The sequence below is a fragment of the Cyprinodon variegatus genome, unplaced genomic scaffold, assembly GCF_000732505.1.
Source record: "Cyprinodon variegatus isolate N-32 unplaced genomic scaffold, C_variegatus-1.0 Scaffold494, whole genome shotgun sequence".
NCBI classification, from domain to species: Eukaryota; Metazoa; Chordata; class Actinopteri; order Cyprinodontiformes; family Cyprinodontidae; genus Cyprinodon; species Cyprinodon variegatus.
This window is the reverse complement of record NW_015150947.1, coordinates 185,354-211,377: the sequence shown is the minus strand read 5'-3', so window position 1 is coordinate 211,377 and position 26,024 is coordinate 185,354. Positions and strand designations below refer to the sequence as shown.

The 26,024-nt window shown below is 36.5% G+C and overlaps 1 protein-coding gene across 2 annotated transcripts in view; it reads left to right on the top strand.

The window, feature by feature from the left end:
- The window catches only part of dkk2 (dickkopf WNT signaling pathway inhibitor 2), a 35,553-nt gene that overhangs the window by 1,460 nt on the left and 8,069 nt on the right, over positions 1-26,024 (top strand). Inside the window, exon 2 of one of the 2 annotated variants that reach the window (XM_015390348.1) lies at positions 21,943-22,093. In XM_015390348.1, coding sequence (XP_015245834.1) covers positions 21,943-22,093 — 151 coding nt within the window. Of the gene's footprint in view, positions 1-21,939; positions 22,094-26,024 lie in introns of both variants that reach the window. The other variant, XM_015390347.1, reaches the window with a different exon arrangement.

Here is a 26,024-nt window from a genome sequence, read left to right as displayed (position 1 = left end):
TGTCTTTATTGTGAAATAAATGGGAGAAAAAGGTGAATTTTCCAAGTCACAGTTTTTGGAATTGGCTTCAAATCCTTAAAAGCTTTAAAATAGAGTTATCTTCTACACATAAATTAATGGTTTTATTTCACTGCAAATATAATTCTCTGATTAGTTCAGTTCACATTTTAAATGGTATAGCTACTGTAAATTTTATTCTAGCCTTTTGAGGTGCCTTTATTGCTTTAAAAACTTCAGTTATAAATATTTGATTAATCTCATAGGCTTTTTAAGGTCACAGCAAATTAAGAAAAATATTTGATAAGCGCAGAATAATCCACTAATCCAGTGGTTTGAGTAGTTTTAATTTAAAAAGAACATTAAAACTATCCATTTTTGTTCGTTGAGATAAAAAAAAAAGACACTAAGATGAAGTCATCATCAACCATATTTTAGGATTCTTTAAACGGAGGATTTTTCACTCTGGTTTGATCAAACTGAGAGGATTAGACTTTAAAATTGACTAAATTCAATCCAAAGTCTCAAACACTTTATTTGAGTCCCCGAATTTGAAGTTATGATTTGGAGGCGAAGTTTAGGATCAAAGTCCAAAATGACAGATTAAAAATGAAATCAAGAGTGTCATGTGTGGATCGTTAGTGGAAATTTTGACCCCTTGTAAATCCCTAATTGCCTTTTCAAACCTGACGCCGCTGTCAGGAGCTGCTTACATCAACAGTAAATCATTAATGCAGCAGAAATGTGAGAAAAAGTTAACACTGTGGGTAATTTTCTGTCTGGGTCTTAGTGCCATTAAAGTGGTCCAGACGCTTGCTGGGATTATGGGAGCCTTATAGGGGCCTCTGAGGGATACACTAACACCAGCTCAGAAAGTTGTCAGTTCCTGCTGTTTCAACAAAGTACCATCAGTTCTGATCAGGTTTTCATTTTGCTTTAAGCCCACAATCTGGACTGGCTCTTTAATAAAGCCGTTTTCCGTGGCTTTATAACATTAAATCTAATTGTTAGGGTTTAAAAATGAAAGTTCTGATGGTCTAAAAAAGACCTCGCTGTGTGTCTCTGAGCAGCGACTGGCTTTTCTCAATCTTTGCTCGGTTCTGTTTTTCAGATTAAACAAATCTGCGTTCAGTTATCATATTCACCTTTTTTCTGTGATATAATGTGCTGTTGCGGTGATGTCCTCTAATACCTGCTAAGTGCTGACAGCAGACGCAGCCGGCTCGATGGAGGAATTATTGGAAAAGCCACACTCTCCTCTGCGGAGTGTGGAAAACCAACCTCAAGCAGCACTGCCAAACCACAAATTGAACGGCTGCTTATATCGGTGCCACTGCAACAATCTTTGGTGGTTTTGAAGGGATAGGCTTTAGAGGGGGGGAGCAATATGCATGTAAAGGACCACCTCAATGCCAAATCAAGATGCCTTGAAGCTTTTATGGCAAGTTGAGAGTTCATATCTCATATATTTTTATTGTGAATGTTTGTTCAAGATTTTCAGAAAATTTTCCAGTGGAGTAAAAATCTGCTGCATCTCATCATCCAGTGATGTTTTTATACGGCTAATAATTCCTATGAACTAATCATTGTGTGGTTTTCTTTCCAAAGCGGTGGACGTTTTAATAGATTTTCAGCATCATTTGTAAAGCTTATTATTGTGATAAAAGCAGCTGGAAAATGGGCACATTGAAGCTGAAAATGAGAAAACCCTGGTAGCAGTATGATAAAACTGATTTGTGGTTACGTTCTCACGTTGCAATTGCTTTGCTTAAACTGTGAGTCAGTGGTTGACATATCATCACTCTTTATGCTATGGTTTAACACCCAGGACGCCAAGCTTTCAAAGCTCCTCTACACAGGAAAAAATCCAAATCTAGATAAGTCATTTTTTCTTAAAATAAATGAATTTCTTCTTGATTTTAGAAGGAAAATATAAATGAAGAGTTGACCATTTACCCATCAATAGGACCCTGCTGCATAATTAGACGCTGAGCCTCGTAAAGAGACATTTTGCCATGGAACTAGTAAATTTACATTTAAAATAAGAAAACACAATTGCATTGTCTAATTTCAAGTGCATTTAATCAAAATATCTTATTTTAAGAGTAAAAATCCTCATTACATTTGCAAATTATCTCATTTACCTACTCAAATTAAGGGTTAATAGAATTAGTTTATGAAATATTTGCTTATTTCTAGATCGATTTTCCTGTGTAGCATCTGCAACTAAAAAGGTTTTCAGCTTTCGTTTGGTTTTTGCACAGTGTACCAAGTCAACAGGGACTGGGCGCTACCTATGTAGTGCACAGTTGAGCAAGGACGAAATTTTGATTTTAGAGGTTCGGGGGATACAAGCATTTTTTTTTTTTAACAGTGTCCTGTCTGGCAATCTGGCAATAAGAATAATTGTCTTGATGCCAACAGATTTTCACAAGTGTAGCAGTATGGCAATTGCCATATAGCTCCACTTGTTTCATGCATATAAATTGCTTTATTATAATTATGCAGGGAATTTTACAGTTTATATGGACACTGCAATGTAAATAGAGCAGAAAAACAGAAGAAGAAAAGGAAAAAAGAAAAAAAGAGAAAAGATGAAAGAAAGAAGAGATAGAAAGGAGACAATGACAAAACATTTTCAGTCTGCTTCATCACCTGTAACAAGATGAAAAAAGAAAAGATACAAGCATTTTTTACTAAAACTCATATCACATATAGCAGTAAAAGTTGTTTTCTTGTATATCAAGTTAGTTTTAGTGTCCCTTTTTCGAAATTGATTGTTTTTTTTGTTTTTTTGACTAATTTGTGGTGCAAAAATCCACTTTTATGACACATTTGTATATAAAATACATAGTTTTGATGTATAAAGTCACATTCATAGATTTAATATTTTCCCCTTTTTGATAATAATATATAACAATAATACACTTTATTTTATTTATTAGCACTTTCGATAAAACTGATATACTTTACAGGGTTATTGAGAGCTTTTTCTAAATGTGAAAAATGTAAAATCCCTTGATTGTTCCACAATGAGGAAATTCACTCTCTGCGTTTTGACCCATCCTCTTGGAGAGCAGTGGGCTGCCATTGAGGGGGCGCCCGGGGAGCGGCGTGGGGTTAAGGGTCTTGCTCAGGGACCCAGTGTGCAGGCTGTGGGGATCCAACCGGGTACTTGCAACCTTCTCAGAGCACAAGCGCACTGCTCTAACCTTATACACTTATAACGATGAGGATACCTTGAAATGGAAATACTGCTTTATGAAACCAGTGAAGGTGGTGCAAGAAGGTTGTTACACATTTCTCGAAATTTAACTTATGGTCTTTTTTGTCAGCTGACACCAATTCAAAGATATGTGTAAATAAATACATCTGATATTATAACCCTTCTGGATTACATAACCCAATCAAAAGAACTAATGTCCAACTTAAAGAAGCAGATTCCCTCTTATAATCATCTGTCGCCTTTGACAGAGTTGCGTGCTTCTTAACGTAATAATAATAATAATAATAATTCATTTAATTTATAATGCACTTTAAACCAAAAAGGCCTCAAAGTGCTACAAAAAAGCATTTAAAAAAGCATTAAAAAAGAAATACATAGAGATAAAAGATATAAAAGAAATAAAGTAGCTCCTTGACTGTTAAAGATATCTCAAAAATCCAAAGAGTACCAGAAAGTGTAGAAATAAACAGTTCTGATTACAGTAGCGCTCAGGACTTCAGCACCATGACCATCATATCACAGACTGAATTCAGCAGAGCATCAGATGTTTGAATCTTTAGCTTGTCAGAGTGACAGCAGAGACAGCCAATGACACAGGAAAAGGCAGAGAACCGATCAGGAGCTTGTGGGCGGTCTAAACTCAGAGTTGTCATAAAATACAACTTTATTCTCGTAATTTTATAACTTTATTCTCATAATTTTTCAACTTTTTTCTCATAATGTTACGACTTTATTCTTGTAATTTTATGACTATTCTCATTGCGACTTTATTCTTTTCATTTTACGACTTTATTCTCCTAATTTTTAAAATTTATTCTTGTAATGTTATGACTTTATTCTCATAACTTTATGACTTTATTCTCGTAATTTTTTTAAATTTATTCTTGTAATGTTACTACTTTATTCTAGTAATTTTATGACTATTCTCGTTACGACTTTATTCTTTTCATTTTACGACTTTATTCTCCTAATTTTTTTTATTTATTCTTGTAATGTTATGACTTTATTCTCGTAACTTTATGACTTTATTCTCGTAATTTTGTTAATTTATTCTTGTAATGTTACTACTTTATTCTAGTAATTTTATGACTATTCTCGTTGCGACTTTATTCTTTTCATTTTACGACTTTATTTTCCTAATTTTTTAAATTTATTCTTGTAATGTTACGACTTTATTCTTGTATTTTTATGACTATTCTCGTTGCGACTTCATTTTCGTAATGTCACAACTTCATTCTCGAAATAAATAAAAAATAAATCTCTAGCCTGGCCTTAATTTAAAGCACCTTACATTGATACGAATAAATAAAACAGAATGCTAGCTCAATCTGTGTTCATGTATTTCTGTAAAAGCAAAAGAGCAGGATTTTCTTATTTCCTAAAGGTCCTGAGGAATTGCATTGTGAGAATTATGTTCCTTTGGTGAATCGTTGTTGGGCATGTTTCTGAAATAGATTTGCTCACCCATGATAAAAATAGATCCAGTTACACCTTTTGATGTGATTTTACTGGCAGCTCAGTGCCTCTGGGGTGCCCAAGAGAGAGTTTATAAGACAGACGCAGTTCTATAGCACCTGTTGTCTGTATTTTTATTTATTTATTTACACCTAAACATATCAAGTTAATGATAGTAAAAAGAAATGCCAGAGGTATGACAAATGGCTGCTGCAGGAAGCATTTTAGTGATCACATCTGACTTATTCGGTGCAAATTAAGATAATATCATTGAAAAAATCTGTGCAGCAATTGTACGTTAAGGACTCCCCTGTCTCCCTATCCTCTAGCAACATAGGTTGACTGTGAAAAGGTATGAAAGCAAGCACAAAGTTTGTATTGCACTGTATTAAAATTAGAATTGAACAAATTTTATTTCTAAAACAGTGAAAGCCTCAAAAGTACTGTAGGGTTTAGTGTATAATGGTTTCTAAATTACCTATGTATGTTATAAACAGACTGCTCATTTTGGAGCTTTCATTAATGTCTCATTAAAGTATACAAAAAAAACTTAATGACATTGAAGCTATGGTACAACACCGTACCAGACCAAATGGGTTCTGGTTGCACTGAGGTATTCATCTGCATTATGTTCAACCTCATGGCAAAGGGCTGCATTTTTTCCTTTCAAAAGACATTAATCCTTGTTAGATGCTGACATTTCTGCACTGTTCTCAACAGCATTGTTGTTCTGATGCCAGCAGGCATCAGTGTTCCCACCTCTCCAAACAACCAGAGATCCTTATGTGGCTGTTTGAGTCTGACTTAAGAATGTGCAATTCAAATTTAGAGCTACTATCTTATTATAGATATGCGTTTTTGCATCAACCCCACTTTAAAGTTGCCTTTAAGGCACACAGGTTTGTTATGTGGAAGCTAGAAGCAGTTTCATCCAACTGGTCAATATTATTTGATATATTAGATCACATTATAGAATATGACAAATATTAACGTTGAATTAGAACCATAATCACTCTCACTCTTAAAGGGAAAATTACAACTAAAAAATTTATTTACATAAACGAAGATTAACCTGAAACAAATCACAGAAATAAAAGTGTTTCAGTCTAAAGTCGGGCATACACTGTACGATTTTTTGGCTTTTTCGGGCCGATTCTCCAGTCGTGCAAGAATTTTTCAATCGGACTGAGTTTCAACCTGATCGTGTGTCTGTAGAGTACAGGGGGTAAGGAGGGGTGATCAGCCTCTCACGACCACCTCCTGATCAGGAATCGTAAGGTCGGGAGAAAATCAAACATCTTTGAAATTCAGTTGGCCGCTGTAAGGTGGTTGTGCGCAAATCGCTCAGTTGTCATGCGCAAACAAAGATTCCTCTTCTTCTTCTTCTTCTTCCCGTCAGACGAAAACCCAGAAGCATGGCGGGGGTACGAGTGAAATTGAGTTCTTTCTGTAAAACTAACAGGCCATAGTAGCCACGTCTGCTCAGCCATGTCTTCTTCCAAATAAGTCGTAGCCTTTGCTTTTTAGGGCTTTCACCACACCAAATTGCACAAATTGTCAAGGCAACATGTTTCACTCTAATGAGCTTCATATTTAACAGGAGGCATCAACACTTTTTCCTCTTCTACTTGTTTGGCTTCCGGATAGACGAGTCCGTGTAACGCCATCTCACTGCGAAGCTGAGTCCGACGTGGTTTTTAGACATACAGCGTGAGCAGATAGATCACATCAGAACGTCGGGCTGCACAGAGTGAGAACAAACATCGTCACCTGTGCACTTTTCGTGCACAGGTGACTTTTTTGTCGTACAGTGTGAGCTGTTGCAGAGTCCAATGTTTTAAAAAATCGTACAGTCTATGCCCAGCTTAAGCTACACTAAATCGCCTAACCCAGTCGATGAACAACATGATGGTAACAAACAAAGACCTACAGAAGAGACTGGAAAGCAGCAAAGGACCAACAACAGCATCCATATTTAGGGCTAAATAATAAAAAAAAGAAATGTAGATGTATTACACTTCTACATCAAAAATGCAAACATTTCACTTAACCACTCCAATCAGAAAATGTAGCTCCTATAAAAGAAGGTGAATTGGATTGCCTATCAAAACAACACAGAGGTTAAACTAACACCAGGCTAACAAACATTAAAAAAAGAGGGAAGCACCCTACCATTATTAGTAGTGCCTAAGCACCATTTATGCACAGGTTTGTACTCAACTGGTAAGCTACAGAGAGACAAATTAATGCAAATAATTGATTTAGTAAGATGTAGTGTCATTCTGATTTTAGCAAATTGTAGCTCCTAGTCCCTTCCTAGCTCCTATTCCTTCACCTTTCGCGGGGTCAACAGTAAGAACTCTGACCAGAGTAGGGAAGTAACTGAAGACTAATTTCAGCCCCTACAGACATCATTACATGTGCGTTACTTAATATGGATGATGTTTGTTAAATTACTGCAAAATAAATGAATTAATAACCATAAAAAACAAGTTACACAAATGTTACTTATGATTAAAGCTCTCATTTATAAAACCCAAAACACATGAAGAGGTGTACATTAGCATGTTTTATTTAGAGCACACAAAACCCCTATTTACACTACACTTTTGAAATGGTCCGAGCACAGTAACCTTGGTAACTGTTGAAAGTAAATGGATTGTAACTGAACTGGACTGTGCAGGACAAAACCGAACCACTCGTTCAACAGTAGTGCTGAGAAGGGTTCATCTGCTCTCTGATAACAGAGCGCATGAGCAGACCGCTTCATCTCCTACTTATAGTCAGTGGACTCATTTTTCAGCATGTATGGCTTTGCAATCCCTTAGCAAAAAGTAGTTTATTGAAGTATACTAAAAGTGCACCAATTTAATACTTACAATCAGGCAGTGCACTTAGAGTTTACTTATTCTAAACTATATTTCATACACTTAACAAGTCAAGTCAAGTGTACTTGACTATACTATTGTTTACTTTATTGTTTACTAAAGTCTACTTTAAGTAGACTTTAGTAAACTTAAAAATGTCCCAATTTAGTTTAAGGAAGTACATTGTTCGGGTATACTTTCCAAACTTATACTTATACTTAAGTATTCTTAATAGAATTTACTTCAAGTATACTACTTTTTGCCAAGGGATTCACAGATCTCTTCATCTGTTCACAACATCAACTTCTTCTCAGCCTTTTAACAATAAATTGCATCAAAAGAACATTGTGCAAGGATGCTGTCCAGGCACATATCTTCCTCAATATTATGGCCGCCATTTTTGTTTGCGTAATTCCCATCTTGAGAGCTGTAGTATCGTGGACCGATAGGAGGCAAGGAACCGTGCTAGTGTTATTTGAAAATGGTCGTAAGGAACCAAGCTCGGCACAGTAAACTGATCCTAGCTCGGTCCGAACTCGGCACAGATCGCTCTCAGAGGTGCAGTGTTGATGGGACAAAGAATTAATGTGTTTTTGTTTTTTTGTGATGTGGTCCGACCTATGCAACTTGTCATGCAAAGGATTGTGGGAAACCATATAGCTCCTAGCAGTGGGTAGTAACGTCAAGAGGTCCCTGTGCCAACTAAAATATTGATAGGAAGCATCCTGTTTGCTTTTCCCACCTCCTTCCTTACTGCCAGCACAATTTAAAAAGCCCTTATAATGGTGAATGTTGGCACATTACCGCTTTGGCTTAAGTGTCCTTACGCATTAGCTGAAATCGGAAGTACTGAAAATGTAGTGTCTGTTTCCTAGCTTACAAACAGCGGCAGCCATGATGGTCTGGACACAAAAAACAATGGTGATGTCAGACAGGTGGGGGAGGGCACTTTACTGACAGGTTAGCTCACACTTTTCTCCACTTAATTCTGTGTTTTACTGATTAAGGGTAAATTTGCACTACAGCCATTGGTTCCTCATTATGTGGTAAAATAGAAAGTACTAAAAGATGAGTATTAGATCCTCTAGAAATCACCTCATCACTAATCTAACAGTTCTATCAAGGCGCTTCCTTTGAGTTGGAAGAAGCAGGAAACACCTGCCTTTCAAATGCTTTTAGCGACAAAAGCTGATTTCGGTTTCGTATATTTTTAATCCTCTTTTGAACTTACAATATCCTGGATAGCTAAGCATATTCACCAGGAATCTCACTTCATATGAACTGAAGTATCACTTTTTGACCCTTGTTAGTGGTGTTTTCTCTGATGACAGATGAATCCTGTGTGTATCTCTTTGAAAAAGAACAAAACACACAGCCCCTTTTCTCAAGATACTCTTTAAAGCAGTTCATTTCCCTCATGTCGGATCAATCCAGATTGTATGCTCAAGCTAAAGACAGTCTAGGTTTTGGAGACTTGTGCTAAAAGAGTCCCGCTTGTAAACACATGTGTTTTGCGTGATGAAAGAAGCAGTGTTTGAAGACATGGTTAGTGTGAGTGACTGGTGCACAGTCATCCCTATGTTATCTGATACATGCCGTCTGTGCTTCCAGGGCATATGAAGTCTGTTTATTCACTCACATTGTTTATTTGACTCCTTCAGGCCCCTGGCGCTCATTAACACCATTCATGGCTTCAGGTTACGAGCTGGAGCTGACGCTACTCCTGCCATCATCAGACAGACACCAAAAACGTGTCCATCAGAGTAGTATGGTAGAGTAGGTCAAGAAGTTGTCTTGAAATTGGAAGATTTCAGGTTCAACTCCAACTTCCACCCATGTTGGTGGGCCTCCATCCCCTGGCAAGGCATTAAACACCAAGGTGCCTTCCAGTCAGTTGATTAATGTGAGTGCAATTTGGTGAAGGCATCTATGGTGTAAATGGCTTTGGATGTATGGCTAGAAAATGTCCCTTACCCAATGCCTAAGATGATGGTTTTGTGGTGACTTCCAACAACAGTTTGGTAACCTTCTCTTCTCCAAACTGCTCCTCTGTCATAGTAGATAGAGAAACCATTATAATAACATTCCCTACAAAAGCAAATATAACCTCCTCTAACTTAGCTCCTAACAATAAACAATAAACAAGATCTAGTGCAAGCAGCAGAGTCCAACCTGGACAAAGTTGTTACCTTTGCCTATACCAGACAAGACCCTTAAGAAGCAAAGGCAATGCAAAGATCAACAGCAACCCTAAAAATTATCTTAAGCAATGTAGCCTCTCCTGATCAACAAAACACGTGGAATGGACAACCAAACTCTTACTGTCAACATTTCTACAAGGTTAAAAGTAAAAAAAAAAATTGATTTACAAGGCCTTGCATAGCCTCACCTGCATGTGATTTTTACTTTATAGCTCCACATAAACATATGTCTAAATATTATTAGCATTGCTCAGCAGCACAAGCATGTATTTAATGCTTATGATGAAGTCATTCTATGATTAAGCTTGATATAGTGTGCCAACACAAATGTAATTACTGTTGTCTTTAGTTGTCAACTACCAGTCTTTATTACCCACTTCTAAAACCATGACAGTATTATCCGCTGAAAACTTGAGCATAAAAGAAAAAAAAAGCAGTTAGTATGAAGTCAGATGTGTGCCAAATCTGCACACAAACAGTACACACACCCTTAACATGCTCTCCACATGCACTTTTAAAAGAGCTTGTTTGTTTGCATGTATTCTTTTCCTCTTTTGCCAAGATTGATTTCCTGCAGCTAGGTTGTATACCATCAGATGTGCTTTCAGAAGTAGACCATTATGATTGTTGCTGTAAGGTTCTGCTTGGTAAGTATGTTTTAAGCCATCCATCCATCCATCCATCCATCCATCCATCCATCCATCCATCCATCCATCCATCCATCCATCCATCCATCCATCCATCCATTTTCTGTCACGCTTATTCCTGCTGGGGTTGTGAGGGGTGCTGGTTCCTATCTTATCTGTCCAGCTGTCGGGCGAGAGGCGGGTTACACCCTGGACACATCGCCAGACCATCGCAGGGCAACACAGAGACAAGACAAACAAGACAAACAACAAGTCATGCACATACTCACACCTAAAGAGATTAACCTAACAGTCATGTTTTTGGGCTGTGGGGGGAAGCTGGAGTACCCAGAGACAACCCACACATGCACATGGAGAGCATGCAAACTCTATACAGAAAGACCCTAGGCTGTGAATCGGAAAAAAAAAAGAAAAAAGAAATAATAATTGAACTTTATAGATCTTTATAGATCTCACAATGGAGAAATTAACTCTCCCCCTTGGGGAGCACTGTGCTGCACCCGGGGAGCAGTCTGGGGTTAAGGGTCTTGCTCAGGGACCCGGAGTGGAGGCTGTGGGGATCAAGCCGGATAGTTGCAACCTTCTCAGAGCACAAGCGCACTGCTCTAACCTTCTTGCTGCAAGGCAGCAGTTCTACCCACTGCGCCACTGTCCAGCCTATGTATGTATGAAGCATTTAGGGATTGAAATTGTATACAGTGGACTCGCAGATGGAAAGGTCAGAGGTCTGAGAAAGGGAGAGGGGACAGAAAAAGATATAGACAGAGAGAGCAATTTCATTGTTTATGCATGCAGATTCAATACTATATATCAAAACCAGGAGTGCATGCGCCTTTTCTGCTCTCGTGGCTTTCTATTTATACACCTGTAGATTCTCTCCTACTCTGTTTCTGTTCTCTCATGTCAACCTTTGTCACTTTGATGGTGGAACCAACCTGAGAAAGTAAATTGTTATTGGCTACTTTTCAGGAAATCATGCCTCTTAAAACTGTAGTTGTCTTCCTAGTTGCACTTGGTAAAGTTAGCAAAGCATGTTCAGGCTAATAACAGTTTTGCCAAGAGTTGGATTTATGGTATTGAGGACTGAGGGCTTCATGGTATTTGAGTACAATTTGAGTGTTTTAAATAAAATGGCTTCTATCAGTATTTCTAATACATGTGAACCTTTGGCAAATTTGGACTTAGAAATTTCATTAATTAATTTGTTTATTTAAATTAATTCATGAATAATTGGATAGACAACCGTTCTAAGACTTTTTATGAAATATAACCTGCTGAAACTAAAACCTTCTGACTTGAGAGGTTCTGGGTAAAAAGTTTGTTTTTTATCTTAACTATCTATATTTCTTTTCAATATTGGTCTAAATACCACTCTAAGTGGGTCAGCTAAAAGCATGTTGTAGTGTTTCTACACTCCAATAACGTGTAAAAGTACAGATACTTGTGTTAAAAATACTCTGGTAAAAGTGGAAGTACTGATTAAACTTCTTTACTCAAGTAAAAGTAACAAAGTACAGGCTTGTAAATTTTCTTAAAGTATAAAAGTAAAAGTAGAAACCACTTTTTTCATGCCGTTGCCTACATTTTAAATGGATGTCTGCCAATAGGACTAGATCTCCGTTGTGTTCATTTTCAATCATCTCGTTATCCATACTACTATGCTAACGCCACCGCCACCAAGCTGCAATGATTTGCCGCAAATGAATACCGCCGAATCTGTCGATTCATCTTGTAGTGGTGCGTCAAATGCAACGTAGATTCCCATCCAATTAGATTGAATTTGGTATTGATGACGTGAAAAATAATAACAGTAACTCCATTGAAATGATTCAAAACTAAAGTAACGAGCCAATTTTTTTAAATGTAAGGAGTAGAAAGTACAGATATTTGTGTAAAAATGTAAGGAGTAGAAGTAAAAAGTTGCCATAAAAATAAGTAGTAAAGTAAAGTAAAAATATCAGAAAAATCTACTTGAGTACAGTAACGAAGTATTTGTACTTCGTTACTTCCCATCTCTGACAATTATATCAATAATCAATTAATCATGATTAATCCGATTAATTGTTTCACTTTAAAGTCAGACCCCTGCAGAAGACGTTGGGGCTGAATGTAATCTAGATTAGCAGTTCAGCGGGAAAGCGAGGATATCCTTCAGTCTGGAACTATAAAAAAAACTGTTTTGAATGATGATTAGTTGTTGTAAAGGCACGGATACTATGATGAGATTGTTGTCAGGTAAAATTCCTCCAGTTTGAACTTGTACCATGGATTCACACTAATATGAAAAAGCACACAACCACCAAAGGTAATGAGGACTACTTCTGTTCATTTTAGTCCCAAAGGGGGATTTTTAGCAATTGGAGTAAAGCTAATCTACTGTTTGCAAAATGTTATGTTCTTTTGCTGTAATAGTTGAATTTTAATTTTTTTAATTTTTGGTTTTGTTTTGTTATATGTTTTTTGCAGACATAACCTAATGTTTGTTACATGCATCACAGAGAACTTCCTTGGAAATTATGTCATCCCTTTGGCATGGGTGTATGGAGGTAAATACGGGATCTCAGAGACTAGAAAAGATTTTTCAAAGCCATGTATATCCTGCAGTAAATCCCTTGTAGATTGTTGCTCCCGCAGCAGGAGTGCTTTACCAGCACAAAACCTCAGGTTTCCCATATGGAAACCTCTCCGTCTCTCCCTTCCTTTATCATCTCACCAGCATGGGGGGCTGGGTATTCAGAGTGTACACCGTGTTTACCCACTTCCTGTGCAGTATCCAGGGCTGTGCTTTTATGTGTGAGGGTAAAAATAAGGGAGCAGATATGAGATGAGGATGATGCATCTAAATGTCCCTCAGAGATAGAAAAGGAGGTGTTTTAAAACACGACAGGAAGAGGGCAGATTATCAGCTCTTGTTTGAGGTTCAGGTATCACCAGCTTTCAAAGATCTGTCTTTCAGTTTCAGTCTTGATGGAAGAGGTGTCCTCAGGTCCTCCTCTACGCCACAGCCCTTAAAATCAATTGTAACTGATCTAAAACTGCAGCTTGGCCGGTCGGACAGATCTGAGGCAGCCCAGCATGTGTCTGGCCCCCGCCTGTCTTCGTATTTAGATAACAGCACATTTTTCTTGTCAGTGGCAGAAAAATTCCAGCTGTACATTCCCAAACTTCTCCTCATATTTCCAACAAATTCATCTCCTGCTCGTGTTTGCCCTAGCAATCCTCAGGAATGCATGCATTTCTCCTAATAAACAGCTTCCAGCTTTGATGGTGATGCCTTAATTCAGAAAAAAAAAAATGTAATTTTACAAAATCCAAGAAGTATTATATGAGATTAAAGCAGTGACTGATGTTACAACATATTGTTTTAATTAAGGACTATGACTATTTGTCTTATTGAGGGGGGGTGAGGACCATCTTAATGTCTGTTTATTAGGCATAGGGCTGGAGCCAAGGGGTGATTAGTCCGACGGCAGCCAACCTGGTCCTCTCCAAACACCATAGTCTCCAGTCCAATTACCGCACGTTTAATCCATCTTCAGACAGAAACGTAAAATGACAGCTTGTGCTTTAAAAGAGGGCTGAAGGTTGTAAAAGAAAGGATGTGGCACAAGAGGGCTGGGCCGTACTCAGTTTTTAATACCTGTAAGGCTTCCTTAAATTACACCCAGGTACACAGTATCATTATTTGTCCTCAGTGACTTGTTATCTCACATTATGCAACATAGCAGACAACTCTGCTGAGCAGGTATTTTTTTAAGAAAAGGGAATTATGTTACTTATATAAATGATTATAGTAGCAGCTAAAAAGTGATATGATAAAATAAAAAAATAAGGTACATCCAGCTTATGATTGACAAAAATTAGTTTTCTAGGAAGAGTTGGTACCAATGGCATTATTTTTAATTTACTTTTCATATTTTGGTAACGCCTTTATGTTAATTGCGTTTTAATGCAATGTTACTACGGCTTAGTCAATAAAAGCGACTTTTTTATCAACATACCATCTCTGCTGCTGGGAGAGATTTTCACTGCAGGCATGAGCAGTGAGCTGAGATATGTGATGCTGATTGGCTGAGCGGAGCTGAGGTAGAGGCATACGTTGCGCTAATTGGCTGAGGAGCTGTAAGGCGGGACTAAGGCGAGATGAGAGCACAGAACCAGTGATTCACTGAGAATGATTTGCTCATTAGTGCAAGAACAAAGACTTTATTTATATTTCATAGAAGTATCTATAATCCAATAACAAGCTCCTCAAATCATCTCATCACTGATCGACAGATGGCTGCCCACATATTACTGTTCTTTCTTTGCACAGTTTAATGTTTTTCACTCAAAGTTAATGTCTTGCTATCGTTTTTGTTTTGTAATAATGCAACCACTGTTTAGCTCAATTGCAAAGTGTACTTTTTTTTTAAATTGAAAAAGGATTTTTTTTTTCAGCTTCAAAGTCTGCTTCAGCTTCATGCTGCTTTTTTATTGTCAGTTTAAGGTTATAACTTGCAAAAATATAAAATATGTAATTTGCTTTATTGTTATGTTATTATAGAGAAACAACTATATAATTTTATTGCAACTCACTTATCAAATTTACACACACCAAAATTGTGCAGATTACTTTACAGTGTTTTCAGATTTAATTAATAATTTTTCCCACTTGTATTTAAAATTTCAGGAACAGAAAAGTTATCTAAATTCTTCTACATTTTAGATTGCGAAAAGGATCTGCATAATTACTTTGACTAGTAACTAGTTACTTTAATTGTGCAATTACTGAGTTAAATTGCTTTTCTGCAGAAATAGTTTTCTGCAGAAAATTTATTCATTTTATAGTAAAACCAATCTGTATATATGCTATTGTACATAACTGTAAAAACCCTTTTTATAGTAATATCCACCCGTATATTATATTCAGCAAATATCCAGCTGTAAATTTAGTTCATAACACTAGTGATCTATATATTATATTTATTATTCATAATGGTATTCATTTCTATACTCATTCAGTAGAAACCCATGTCCTGTATTTATGGAACCATTATTTATCCTGCACTTTCTGCTTTTGCACTTCTGGTTAGACCTAAACTGCATTTCGTTGCCTTGTACCTGTATCTGTGTAATGACAATAAAGTTGAATCTAATCTAAAGTAGTAACTTTAGCTAGCAACTTGGTTTATGTATCTTTACCAACACTGGTTCCATGTATTAAAAATAGCAGCAGACAGCAAAACAACATGTCTGCTTTTGTTTTTAATGATTCATATCAAGAAAGGTTAGAGCCGGAAAAAAGTCTTGAAGAAATATTCTACTAGGAAAACATAAGTACATCCTTAATTCTTCGTCAGGAATCATTAGGAAATGACAGCAACCTGCTGCTCACCCTATTTGTTTAACCTCTATTGATGAATCATTTCCTGTAATCATGGTTCCCAACTGGAGAAGTAGATTTTTCCTCTCCAGATTGCAGATCAGTCCAATGAAACTAGAGTACTTCTGACTTCTTTGTAAAGTGTTTATGAGCACTGATAGGGTGGATGTGGTTTAAGATGTGCATCGGTCCCTGGGGATGAAGAGAGACACGAGTTAAAAATTACAAAAGTTAAAAATAAAGGACATGATCCAGGATACTGGGGATTTAAATTAGCTTCCTCTGTAGGATAGGGTGAGATGCTCTGTTATCCAGGTGGAGGTCCAAACAAAGTTCCTGATCAATATGCCTGGTTACTTACCCTATAGAGTCCACACACAGACAAACAGTGTGCTCACCACTACATAAAGTTGCAACTCTGAAACATGTTTTTGTCCGGAAATGGTGCCAAATATGGAAATATAAGCAATAATCAGAGAGGAAATTTTTGTTAACCATAAATTTGGGACAGATTTATAAAAAGGGCTGATGATCTGTATGCAGGAGTCTCTAAACACAATGAAGAAAAACAAACTGCAATGACTGTTTGGGAAAACAAGAATGGCAGTAATCATTCTGTGTAGTTAGAGATCCCAAGAAATCCTTACAGAAGTCAGAGCGCAGTTTTCAGAGGAATTAGAAAAACAAAACAGACCAAAAGCTCGATTAAACCTCACTTGCCTTAGGTTCTGACAGGATGGCCAGGAAAAAAAAAGGAGAACAACAAATGTGGCTGTGTTGATTGGTTTAAGGAGAGAGTAATTTTCTCCCTAAAGACTATAGTAGAAAAAGTAATGTTTAAATAGTTACATCTAAATAAAAGACATGACTTTCTGGAGTAATGCATGTGGGACAAATGAGAACAGATTGTAGTTTAAAGCTCCATATTTAGAGAAAACTTAAAACAGCATATGAGGTTTACCTCTTCAAACCAGCAGCAGAGCATAGTGATGGAGGTTTCATGATTTGGACTTATTCTGTAGCCACAAGATCTGAGTACCTTGCTTTGATTGAGTTGATCCATTAATCATCTGTATATTAAGCTATTCTGGAATAATCGTCCTGTTGGCTGGAACTTGGTCTACACCGGATTATAAACAGAACAGTTAGGCAAGGTAGAAATGTGTGAAATCTTTAATGAAGTATATAAGAAATATTTATCTAACAGAATAAATGAAAGATCCTAAAACATTTTAAAAATGAGTTATAGTTCTTAAAATTACTTATATGCTAACACCTGAGCAAAACATGTACAGTCCCAAAAAATAAATACAGAAGACAAATTCAGAGAAAGAAATGTAATGAGCATGCAGGACCTATTTCCAAAATCACTTTTAAAAGAGCTTAATGATACATTTCCTGTACTTATGCAGTGCTTTTTCAAGTGAGAAAACCCGACTAAAGCACTTTCAGTTATTCACTCATTTACACACTGACCACCATCAGTAGGTGATAGCCAGAACCTGGACTTGAACCCACAACCCTGTGGTTGCAGGACCCTATGGTTGCATCCACCGTCAGCCCGCCCGTCAGACAACTATTGTTTTTCTGGGCAGCAAAATGTCTCACAAAAGGGATCAAAATCAATAACTTTAAAACTCTCTTTCTACCTTAAACTTGGGGTGCAAAAAAATAATTTTGTCAAAAATCTCAATATTTCATTAGACAATATTGGTATCACTTCAAAATACCATTATTGTGATCTTTCATTAGATGATAGTACTGATTTAAAATACATGTATATATAAATGTATGTTCACCCCTCACTGAAGGTACGTTAAATGAGCTGCACAGAAGCAACTAAAATATCCCTGGAAAGACGTGTGGGCCAAATTGTTCCCCAGTCATGTGAGGTGCTGAAAATATCCAACAGAATGAGAAAAAGGATGCTGAAGAAACGTTGACAAGCTGTTTAATCATATGTTAGATTTACTTTTGTTTATTTTTTTTACCAATAATCCTACAAAGTTGAGAACAAAGTCGTAACGTTATGAGAATAAAGTTGTAATATTATGAGAATGAAGTCATCATACCACAACTGGTTTCAGAAAGAAAGCTTGGAGCGTGGACCAGCAGATGACGGCCGACCAGCTCAACCAATCAGTAACCACTTAGACCTACTGCCCAATTAGATGCTGGTGCTAAAAGATTTCCTTATTTGTGAAACCAGAGCCAATGTATAAATTCACATAATGCTCCACATTCCTCATTTTAGGGAAGATGGTATTTCTTGTAATTTTAGGACTTTATTCTTTTAATATTACGACTTTATTCTTGTAATTTTACAACTTTATTCTTGAAATAGAAGAAAGAAAAATTTCTAGCCTGGCCCTTATACTCCATTATACAATCCAAATAATCTTTAAGGATAAATTTATGTGAAAAAAACACATTATAATCAACAGTAGTTTGCATGCTTAAAGGGTTTAAAAAAAGGTCGAAGTGGCGGAGATAGTTGCTGTTTCTTTGTCCTTTGATTTGTAAAGCTTTTGGGCGGAGGGAGGGTCAGTCCAATTCTTATTTGCAGTTTTAGATCAACTTAAGCTCCACAGCTGGCGAGAAAAGCAAAGACCCTCAGAGGGTCATCTAAGGACGACGTTATTACATCACGAAGATGTATTTTTGACAAATTGTTTGGATCCCAATCTGAATTTCTGTAGAGGATCACCAAGTACAAATCAATAGATTTTGGTCTATTTCCCAGCAAACAGATGCATTTGACTCACATAAGGTAAGCAAAATATTATCGGTGTACTATCTGTACGATATTAGATTAAAAAACTAAATATCCGACATGTGCCACTCCACCAATATAATTCACTGAAATATAAGGCACTGTTTTTTGTGATAATTATACCTGCGCCAGTGGGTCACATGCACCCGACTGATGTTTTAAGTATCAGAAACAGATCGCCAAAAGGCCATTTGCAATGACTGCAAAGGACACAAGGGAGAAAACTATATAGTGTCTGTAAGGTCCACGGGAAAAAAATATTGGTATCAGTCATCAACCAGTGGGGTTGTAAAATGTTGGATAAAGGACAATAATCCAATAACATGCATCCCTAATTTCGAATCTATTAAAGCTGCTTTAAGCAACAGTTGATGTTGTTGAACACTCTTTAACCCTGATATTTATGTCTTTATAAACAGAGCTGCTGTTTCCAACAAGAATTTAGAAAAACAAAATGAAGATATTAAAAGAGGCACCACAGTTTATGAACAAATGGGAACTTAGTGTTTATAAAGCCATCTTAAAGCAGGTTCATGCAGCCTACTGGTTTCTAATCAAGATGCAAGGAGCAGTTTGAAAAACAGCAGTAATCTTTCTTTATGCACATGCTAGAGCTTGACCTTTTATTGTTTTGTTTGTAGGTAAAGCACGCAGTACAAGTGAAACAAAATCATAACTCTAAAGTACTCAGGACGTTTTAATCGGTTGTAGCCTTGTGTAAATTTACCAGTTGTTTTAGTTGGAGCAGATGTAAGCTCTCCACTGTAAAGTTCATACCAGAGACCATCAAATCCTGGTTGTTGTTATTTTTATGGAATACTGCTCTGAGTCAGATAATGTTCACACCGTTTTAATCCTTGTAAAATTATTTAAATATGTGCAAATAATGAGCTCCAGAGACAAGGGGAAAGGATTAACTTTAAAAAATCTGTTATTCTTCTCCCTTTTTCCTTTTATTATAGCACATAAAGCCTTTGAATAAACTTTTACCATCTTTGTTCTTACTTTAGGAGGGATTGGTGAAAATCTATTAAACATCAGGGCTCTGTTACTTTCATCAACATGTTAAGCGTTTGATTTCTTGGAATCTGACATGATGATGGATGAGCATACAGCTTGTATTCAAGCTAATTTTTCTTTGGCTTTGTCATCGACTCCATCTGTTTTCAGCTCAGTGAGGCAGACTGGCGACCGTCCAGTAAAGTCTAATCATGTTAATTTTCCAAAGCCGAAGCACAGGAGAAAGAAATTATAACACACTGAAATATCGATGCTGTTGATTCAAACATTCTTGACCCTAAACCCTGTTATGTTTTTTTTTCTTTTGCTCTTTGTTTGGCATGACCACCCATCCATATGGACACTGATACTCTAAACTCAGTGTTTTTTTTATGATTGTGGATCTAATTATTTGAGCCGGACTAAGTCGGGATATGTCATGCTCAGTCCAATGTTGAGCGTTTCATGTTTGTCAGTGGTAAACCACAGTAAATCAGGTCTGTCAGCGCGGTGCCAGCTGAATGTGGATGCGGTGGAGCTGCTGGTGTGGCAGCAGAACAAGCCTTTCTGATGTCGGGCTGCAAATCATACAACATAGTTTGCACCGTTAGTTTGGGTTTCCTCTCCTCTCTGCTGTTGGTATGTTTACTTTGGTGTTAGATTGTGGGGAAACTTCACACCTTTGATCTTTTTTTTTAACTTTTAGATATAAATAGCTGAAATACAAGAAGGAGTTGCGGACACAGGGGGGCTGAATCCTAGAAAGCCTTTCATGCAGCTGTTTTATTTCAAATTTTTATCTCCTGATTAACTCAGTGCAAATTTCATTGCTTTATTTCGCATGCCTACAAAGTTTATTTGATTTGTGGTGCATTTTATGCCAAACGCCTTTGCTCCTGCTCCAAGTCCAAGAACAAAAGGACTTGCATGTGAAAGGAATTCTTCAGACACTGGTTCCAATAACACTTCTCTCTCTGTATGTGGAAAATGTGAGTTAGCCCTCACTGTATGTTATATCTGTAAAGGTGTGTCTTTTTTGTTTTTCTGGTGAGCTCAGTTCCTTTTATTACCCTTTGAAGTATATTTAGTCATTCAGTACAAAGCACCAAAACAGAATTTCAGCTAGATTAAGTATGAAGGAGTATAACTGCCTGCTAAAATTTCCTTTCTTTCCAGCTCATTAAAGCCCTGAACACTTTGAGGGGCCTGAGTGAAAGGGAAACAATCCTAATGACATTTATTTTCAATTTAAGGCAACCTTTTTAGAGAGAGAACAGTTCCAATAAAGATAATTTTGATATAGAAAAGAAATGTTGGAATTATTTAACCCCCATAAAAATACTCATAAACTCCATCTGAACTCCTGCAAACTTTACAGTCAGAGTCTAGGGCAATTAACTGTAATAAATCATAGACAAAATAGATGGTTGTGATTGGTGCAGATTAACTTTTTAAACAATGTCTTATAAAAGATAAATATTGATGAAAAGCAATGATGTAACCACTTTTTTCTCATAATAGCTGTTTTGTATCAAAGTTTTTTACAGCAGCATTCGAGGGTCTTAGTTCCAGAAGAATAAAGTCAAGCAAAAACTCATAAGATAGTCTTAACATCACTGGGGAGGACTTTTTGCACTCTCTTCTTTGCAGAATAGTTTTAATCCTGAAACATTGACAGAGCCAAAACTTTGACTAATCAGTCCTCAGAATATTTTCTGAAAAGTCTTCAGGTTATCAAGATGTTGCCTGGTAATTGTAAAACAGGACTTTGTTTTCTTTTAGGATCAGTAGTGGAAGCTATAGTATATATATATATATATATGTATATATATATATATATATATATATATATATATATATATATACAAATTTTTTGTAGAAATTTGGACTTACCGGTAGATAAATGAGGCCTACAAATCTATAGGTATTGTCCTTTGTTATTTTTTGACCTTCTGGATAAGTTGTTGATGCTCTTTTGTACTATTTTTGGTCTGCCCTTCTCAGGGAAGTTCCTTACTTTTCCATATTTATCCGTTTATGGATGAAGTTTCTCACTGGGGTTTACTCTTAAAGCCTTTGAAAATACTTTGTGACTGAGGTTCTTCCTGTTGAGGTTGCTGTTTTCCCTGCTTTGGCCCTCAGGCTCTTGTGTTCTGACTTCATTTTTGTCTGCTTCATATCCATGAGGGGCAGGTCTGTGGCTACTCACGCCTGCTATTGAACATTCTTACAGAGAAACCTCATTTATACAAGCATGCTCACGCTTAGACACACAGTTGTTTGGATTCAGGAGGTTATAGATCAAAATATTCCATAAAGTAGAATGTTGATAAATGCTGTGATTCATTTATTTATTGTACCCTAAAATATTCTTACCTGTTATATTTCATAATTTTATTTTGTCCCCAGCAGGTGTATCCATGCAGTAACGACAAGGAGTGCAGTGTTGGCAGCTACTGCCACAGCCCCCAGCATGCTCCGTCTCGCTGCCTGTCCTGCCGCAGGAGAAAGAAGCGCTGCCATCGAGATGCTATGTGCTGCCCTGGGAACCGCTGTAGTAACTGTGAGTGAGCACAAAGACACTTTTATTGAATTTCATTTTGAAATGAATATGCATTTAATGCCAATATTAAGATCTTGATTTTTCACCTTGGGTTTTTATAACCAAAGTTACTTTGTCTAGAAACCCACTGCTTCTTTAACATCAAGTCCCAGTCTGTTTTATTTATGAAGCAAATTCTCATAACAAGTGCATAAAAATATGATAAATAAAGGACATTTACCCTAAAACATATATTAATTAAACTCCTTTGTTATGAAGGCTTTCACAATTGAGTTTTTTTTTTTTATCTTAGGCAAATATCAGCTCTCTATAAAAAGCCTGTAAAGTTTTGAGACACCTGCAGTTAGCAATTCCATACCAAGGGGTTCAAATCTGTACCAATAAAATCAGATAATCTGCCCAGTATAACATGAGATTAAGTGAGGCTATTATAAAGTATTTGCTATACTTACATAAAGTTGGAATAAACTGGTCAGATCTTGTTGCCCCTCAAATTCCTCATCAGTCAGACTTAACAGGTGATCCCATCCAGCCAACACTAAACGGTCTGATAGAGCCTTAGCTTTATTTTCAATATGAATAAAAAAATATCAACAATGGGTTTCTGCATTACTGAACTGGGTTAACTTTAGAAAAACAAAATCTGTGTCTTTTGATGTCACTCAGCACTTGGGTTACGGCAGCACAAAGAGTTGCTTTCAAAATCTCTAATTACAGTAGAATTTATAAACACTGCTGGATCTTTGGTATCGCCGGCTGATTTTTATAAAATGCTGCTTTATACTGTGTATAGCTCCTATTTTCAATGGTAATAAATTACAAATAAAGTTAATCAACCATGACTGTTGTTTAAAACATTACTTACTGTACTGTATAATCTAAGTGGATGATGAATACAAATACAAATGCTTGTGTTGAAAATGTGTCTCCTTTATGATTCCTGCAAACACTCAGAAAACAGGAAATTTTAACTTTTGATATTTAAAACTTCTTCCTGTTACATTTCAATCGTCCACATTAAAAATATCTAGAAATAACAGGATTGTGATGACTGAGTGAAACATTAATTTCTGGGGGTTTTAGTCATTTGTTTTCACATGTTTTTTTTTCAACCAATAAAATATTTTTTGGTACCACTTACAACGATATGCATTGGAATGAAAAAAAAAACTACTTTAAACTTCTGGTTTGTTGTAAATTTGTTTTCATGATGTAGCTCTTTTGCTTATTAAGATTCACATTCACATATTAAAACTTCTAAATCACCAAGTTGGGAAAAAGTTAAATACTTTTATATTTTACAGGACCTGCCCTTTGGTTTTATACTGAAAACTAGTGAAACTCTCTCAGTTCTTTACTTCTCCATAATCACACATGTCAGAAACTTCAGAACTATGACAAGGCGAAAAATTTGCGACTATATTCTAAGTGAAAAAAATCTGATTGTTTTTCAATTTTTCTGCAAGAAATAATTTCTCGCTACATTGAGCACTTTTTATTCACGTTTTATCTTTTTTGTCTATTCCTGACTGAGGCCATGAAAAAAATCAAGTTTTCCTGCTAGTATTGTTAGATTCAAGAGGATACTCTACCATACAAAGTTTGATACCATTTATCTTAGTGTGTTGATTATTAGGTGCATTTTAGTGCAAATTTAAAATCTTCTTACTCAAAGACACTTTTTTAACATATTTTGCCACCAGAGAACAACGTGCTATCCAAGTGTAAGTGTAAGAAACAACAGAAAAAAGAAATAACATCCCGTTTGCATGCCCACATTAATGGAGAACCAACTTTGGAACATTTCTTATTATGTCAAAATGATAAGAAGAAACTCAGAGAACAAGCAGTTTACAAAGACGTTTACATTTGTGCTATAAGGTTTTCTCCTATCAATAAAAGCTTCTCAATGGACCAACTAAATGTAAACCAGAGAAAATGGAGCAGCGTTTCCTAAGGAGATCTAAACAAATCAGTGAGGGAACCAAACAGAAATAAACTACAAGTTGCATGACTGCAAAAGATTGGGTTACAGAACAAAGTATTAACTTACATTCAGATCAGAAAATAAACACTAATCTATAACTCTTTTGATGCTCAGTCAAACAAAAACCTCCCACATAACTAATCAACTGCATATTCTCTCCATTTTACAGAACAGAAACTTACTCAAGGAAAACTATTCATATTCTCGATAAGATAAAAAACAAATATGTTAGAAGATCAGTTCTAAAGTTTTTTTAGTATCTCTAAAGCTGTGTTATCATCAGATATATGGATTTTTTTTGTATTGCAGAGTTAAAATCAATGGCTTGAAGGAAATTCAAGCCATCTTTTATGGGCAGCATTCGATTTTTGAGCAGCAAGTTAGACAAACTCCTAGTCCTAGGAACCCCAGAATATTAATATGGGGTGTTTTGTGTTTTACTGAAGCAGTTTTACTGTCTCTCTGCCAGCCTTTCTGACCTTATGACAGACAGAGATTTAAATAAGGCTTGAAAACTCAAGGGAGGGGTTGACATTGCTTGTTAACAACAGATGGCGTCATCCAGAATATGTTACTATGAAGTTTAATCTCTGCAGCCCAGATATTGAACTGTGAGTTTTTTTTCCATATTTACTCAGAGATGTCACTAGTACTGTTTTGGCAACTGTTTACATACCACCTTCTGCTGTTGCCAACACTGTATGTGATGTCATCGTTTCTGTTGTTGCTTGGCTACAGAGACAACAGCTAAATGCATTTGTGGCGGTAACTGGTGATTGTAATCATGCCTCACTCTCTGCTAAACTGTCAACAATCCAACAGTTTGTTTATTAGCTGGTACACCAAGGAAAACAAAACTTTGGACTTTTTTTATGCAAATGTCAAGAAATCATACATCTCTTAAATAAGAACGTATCCTGAAAAATCAGATTACAGTCTTTTTTCACTGTTCAGAGTGTTCGCTCTTTTACAAGAGGGAACCAACAGAACTGGAAGAAATAAGTCACATGAAGCTAAAGAAGCCCTGCAAGGTTGTTCTGAGGCCACAGACTGGGATGCACTGTGTCAGCTACATGGAGAGGATGCAATGACTGATTGCATCCCCCCCCAACACCCACACACCACAAGTGTGAGATACTTCCCTAGTAATAAACCCTGTATCACCAGTGATCTGAAGAAACTGCTAAGCAAGAAAAAAAAAGCCTTCATGAAGTAAGATGGGGAATATTGAAGAGTGTTAAAGGTCAACATAAAACAAAGCATATTGGAGGAAGCTGTAAAACACACTCCAGGAACAATATCAGAGATTTGGTCAAGGATAAATAGGATCATAAGCCTCAAATCAAAAGGGATATCAGTAAGGTGGAAGTCTAGACAGAGCCAATGAACTGAACACATTCTTCAATAGGTTCAGTTCAGGAACAAGCTCAGTATTCTTCTCTCGTTCCCACAGTCAAACAAATTTACAGCCCTCCTTTGAAACAAAGCTTTCCTCTCACACCTCAAATGTTTTATCTTTCACTGCCATGGACCCTCCTGCTTCTATACATTTTTTCTTTAAAAAACTCAGAAGAGGCAACCGGAGACACTGAATCACAATAGGGCACCAGATCCATATAGTGTCAGTCCCAGAACCCGGAGCATTCCAGGAACTCCTCTAGAATTCTTTCAAAAAGAATAATTCTATTTAAAATGAGGAAAATTATGGACAAGGGTGAGCATCCTCTGTAAATGATTGTTAAACAGCAAAGTGTCTTCAATATAAGGCTGTGGTGTTAGACAGGCCGTTATAGAAAATCCTTTCTGCCAACAGCCAACATCTACAACCACTCATAAAAATAAAAAATAAAAAAAAAACCTATAAGTTATCTTTTTATTTTAATCAATTCAATAAAAAAATCTGTTTAGTTTATTTATGTGAGGTCCTATAGCAGACATGGGCAA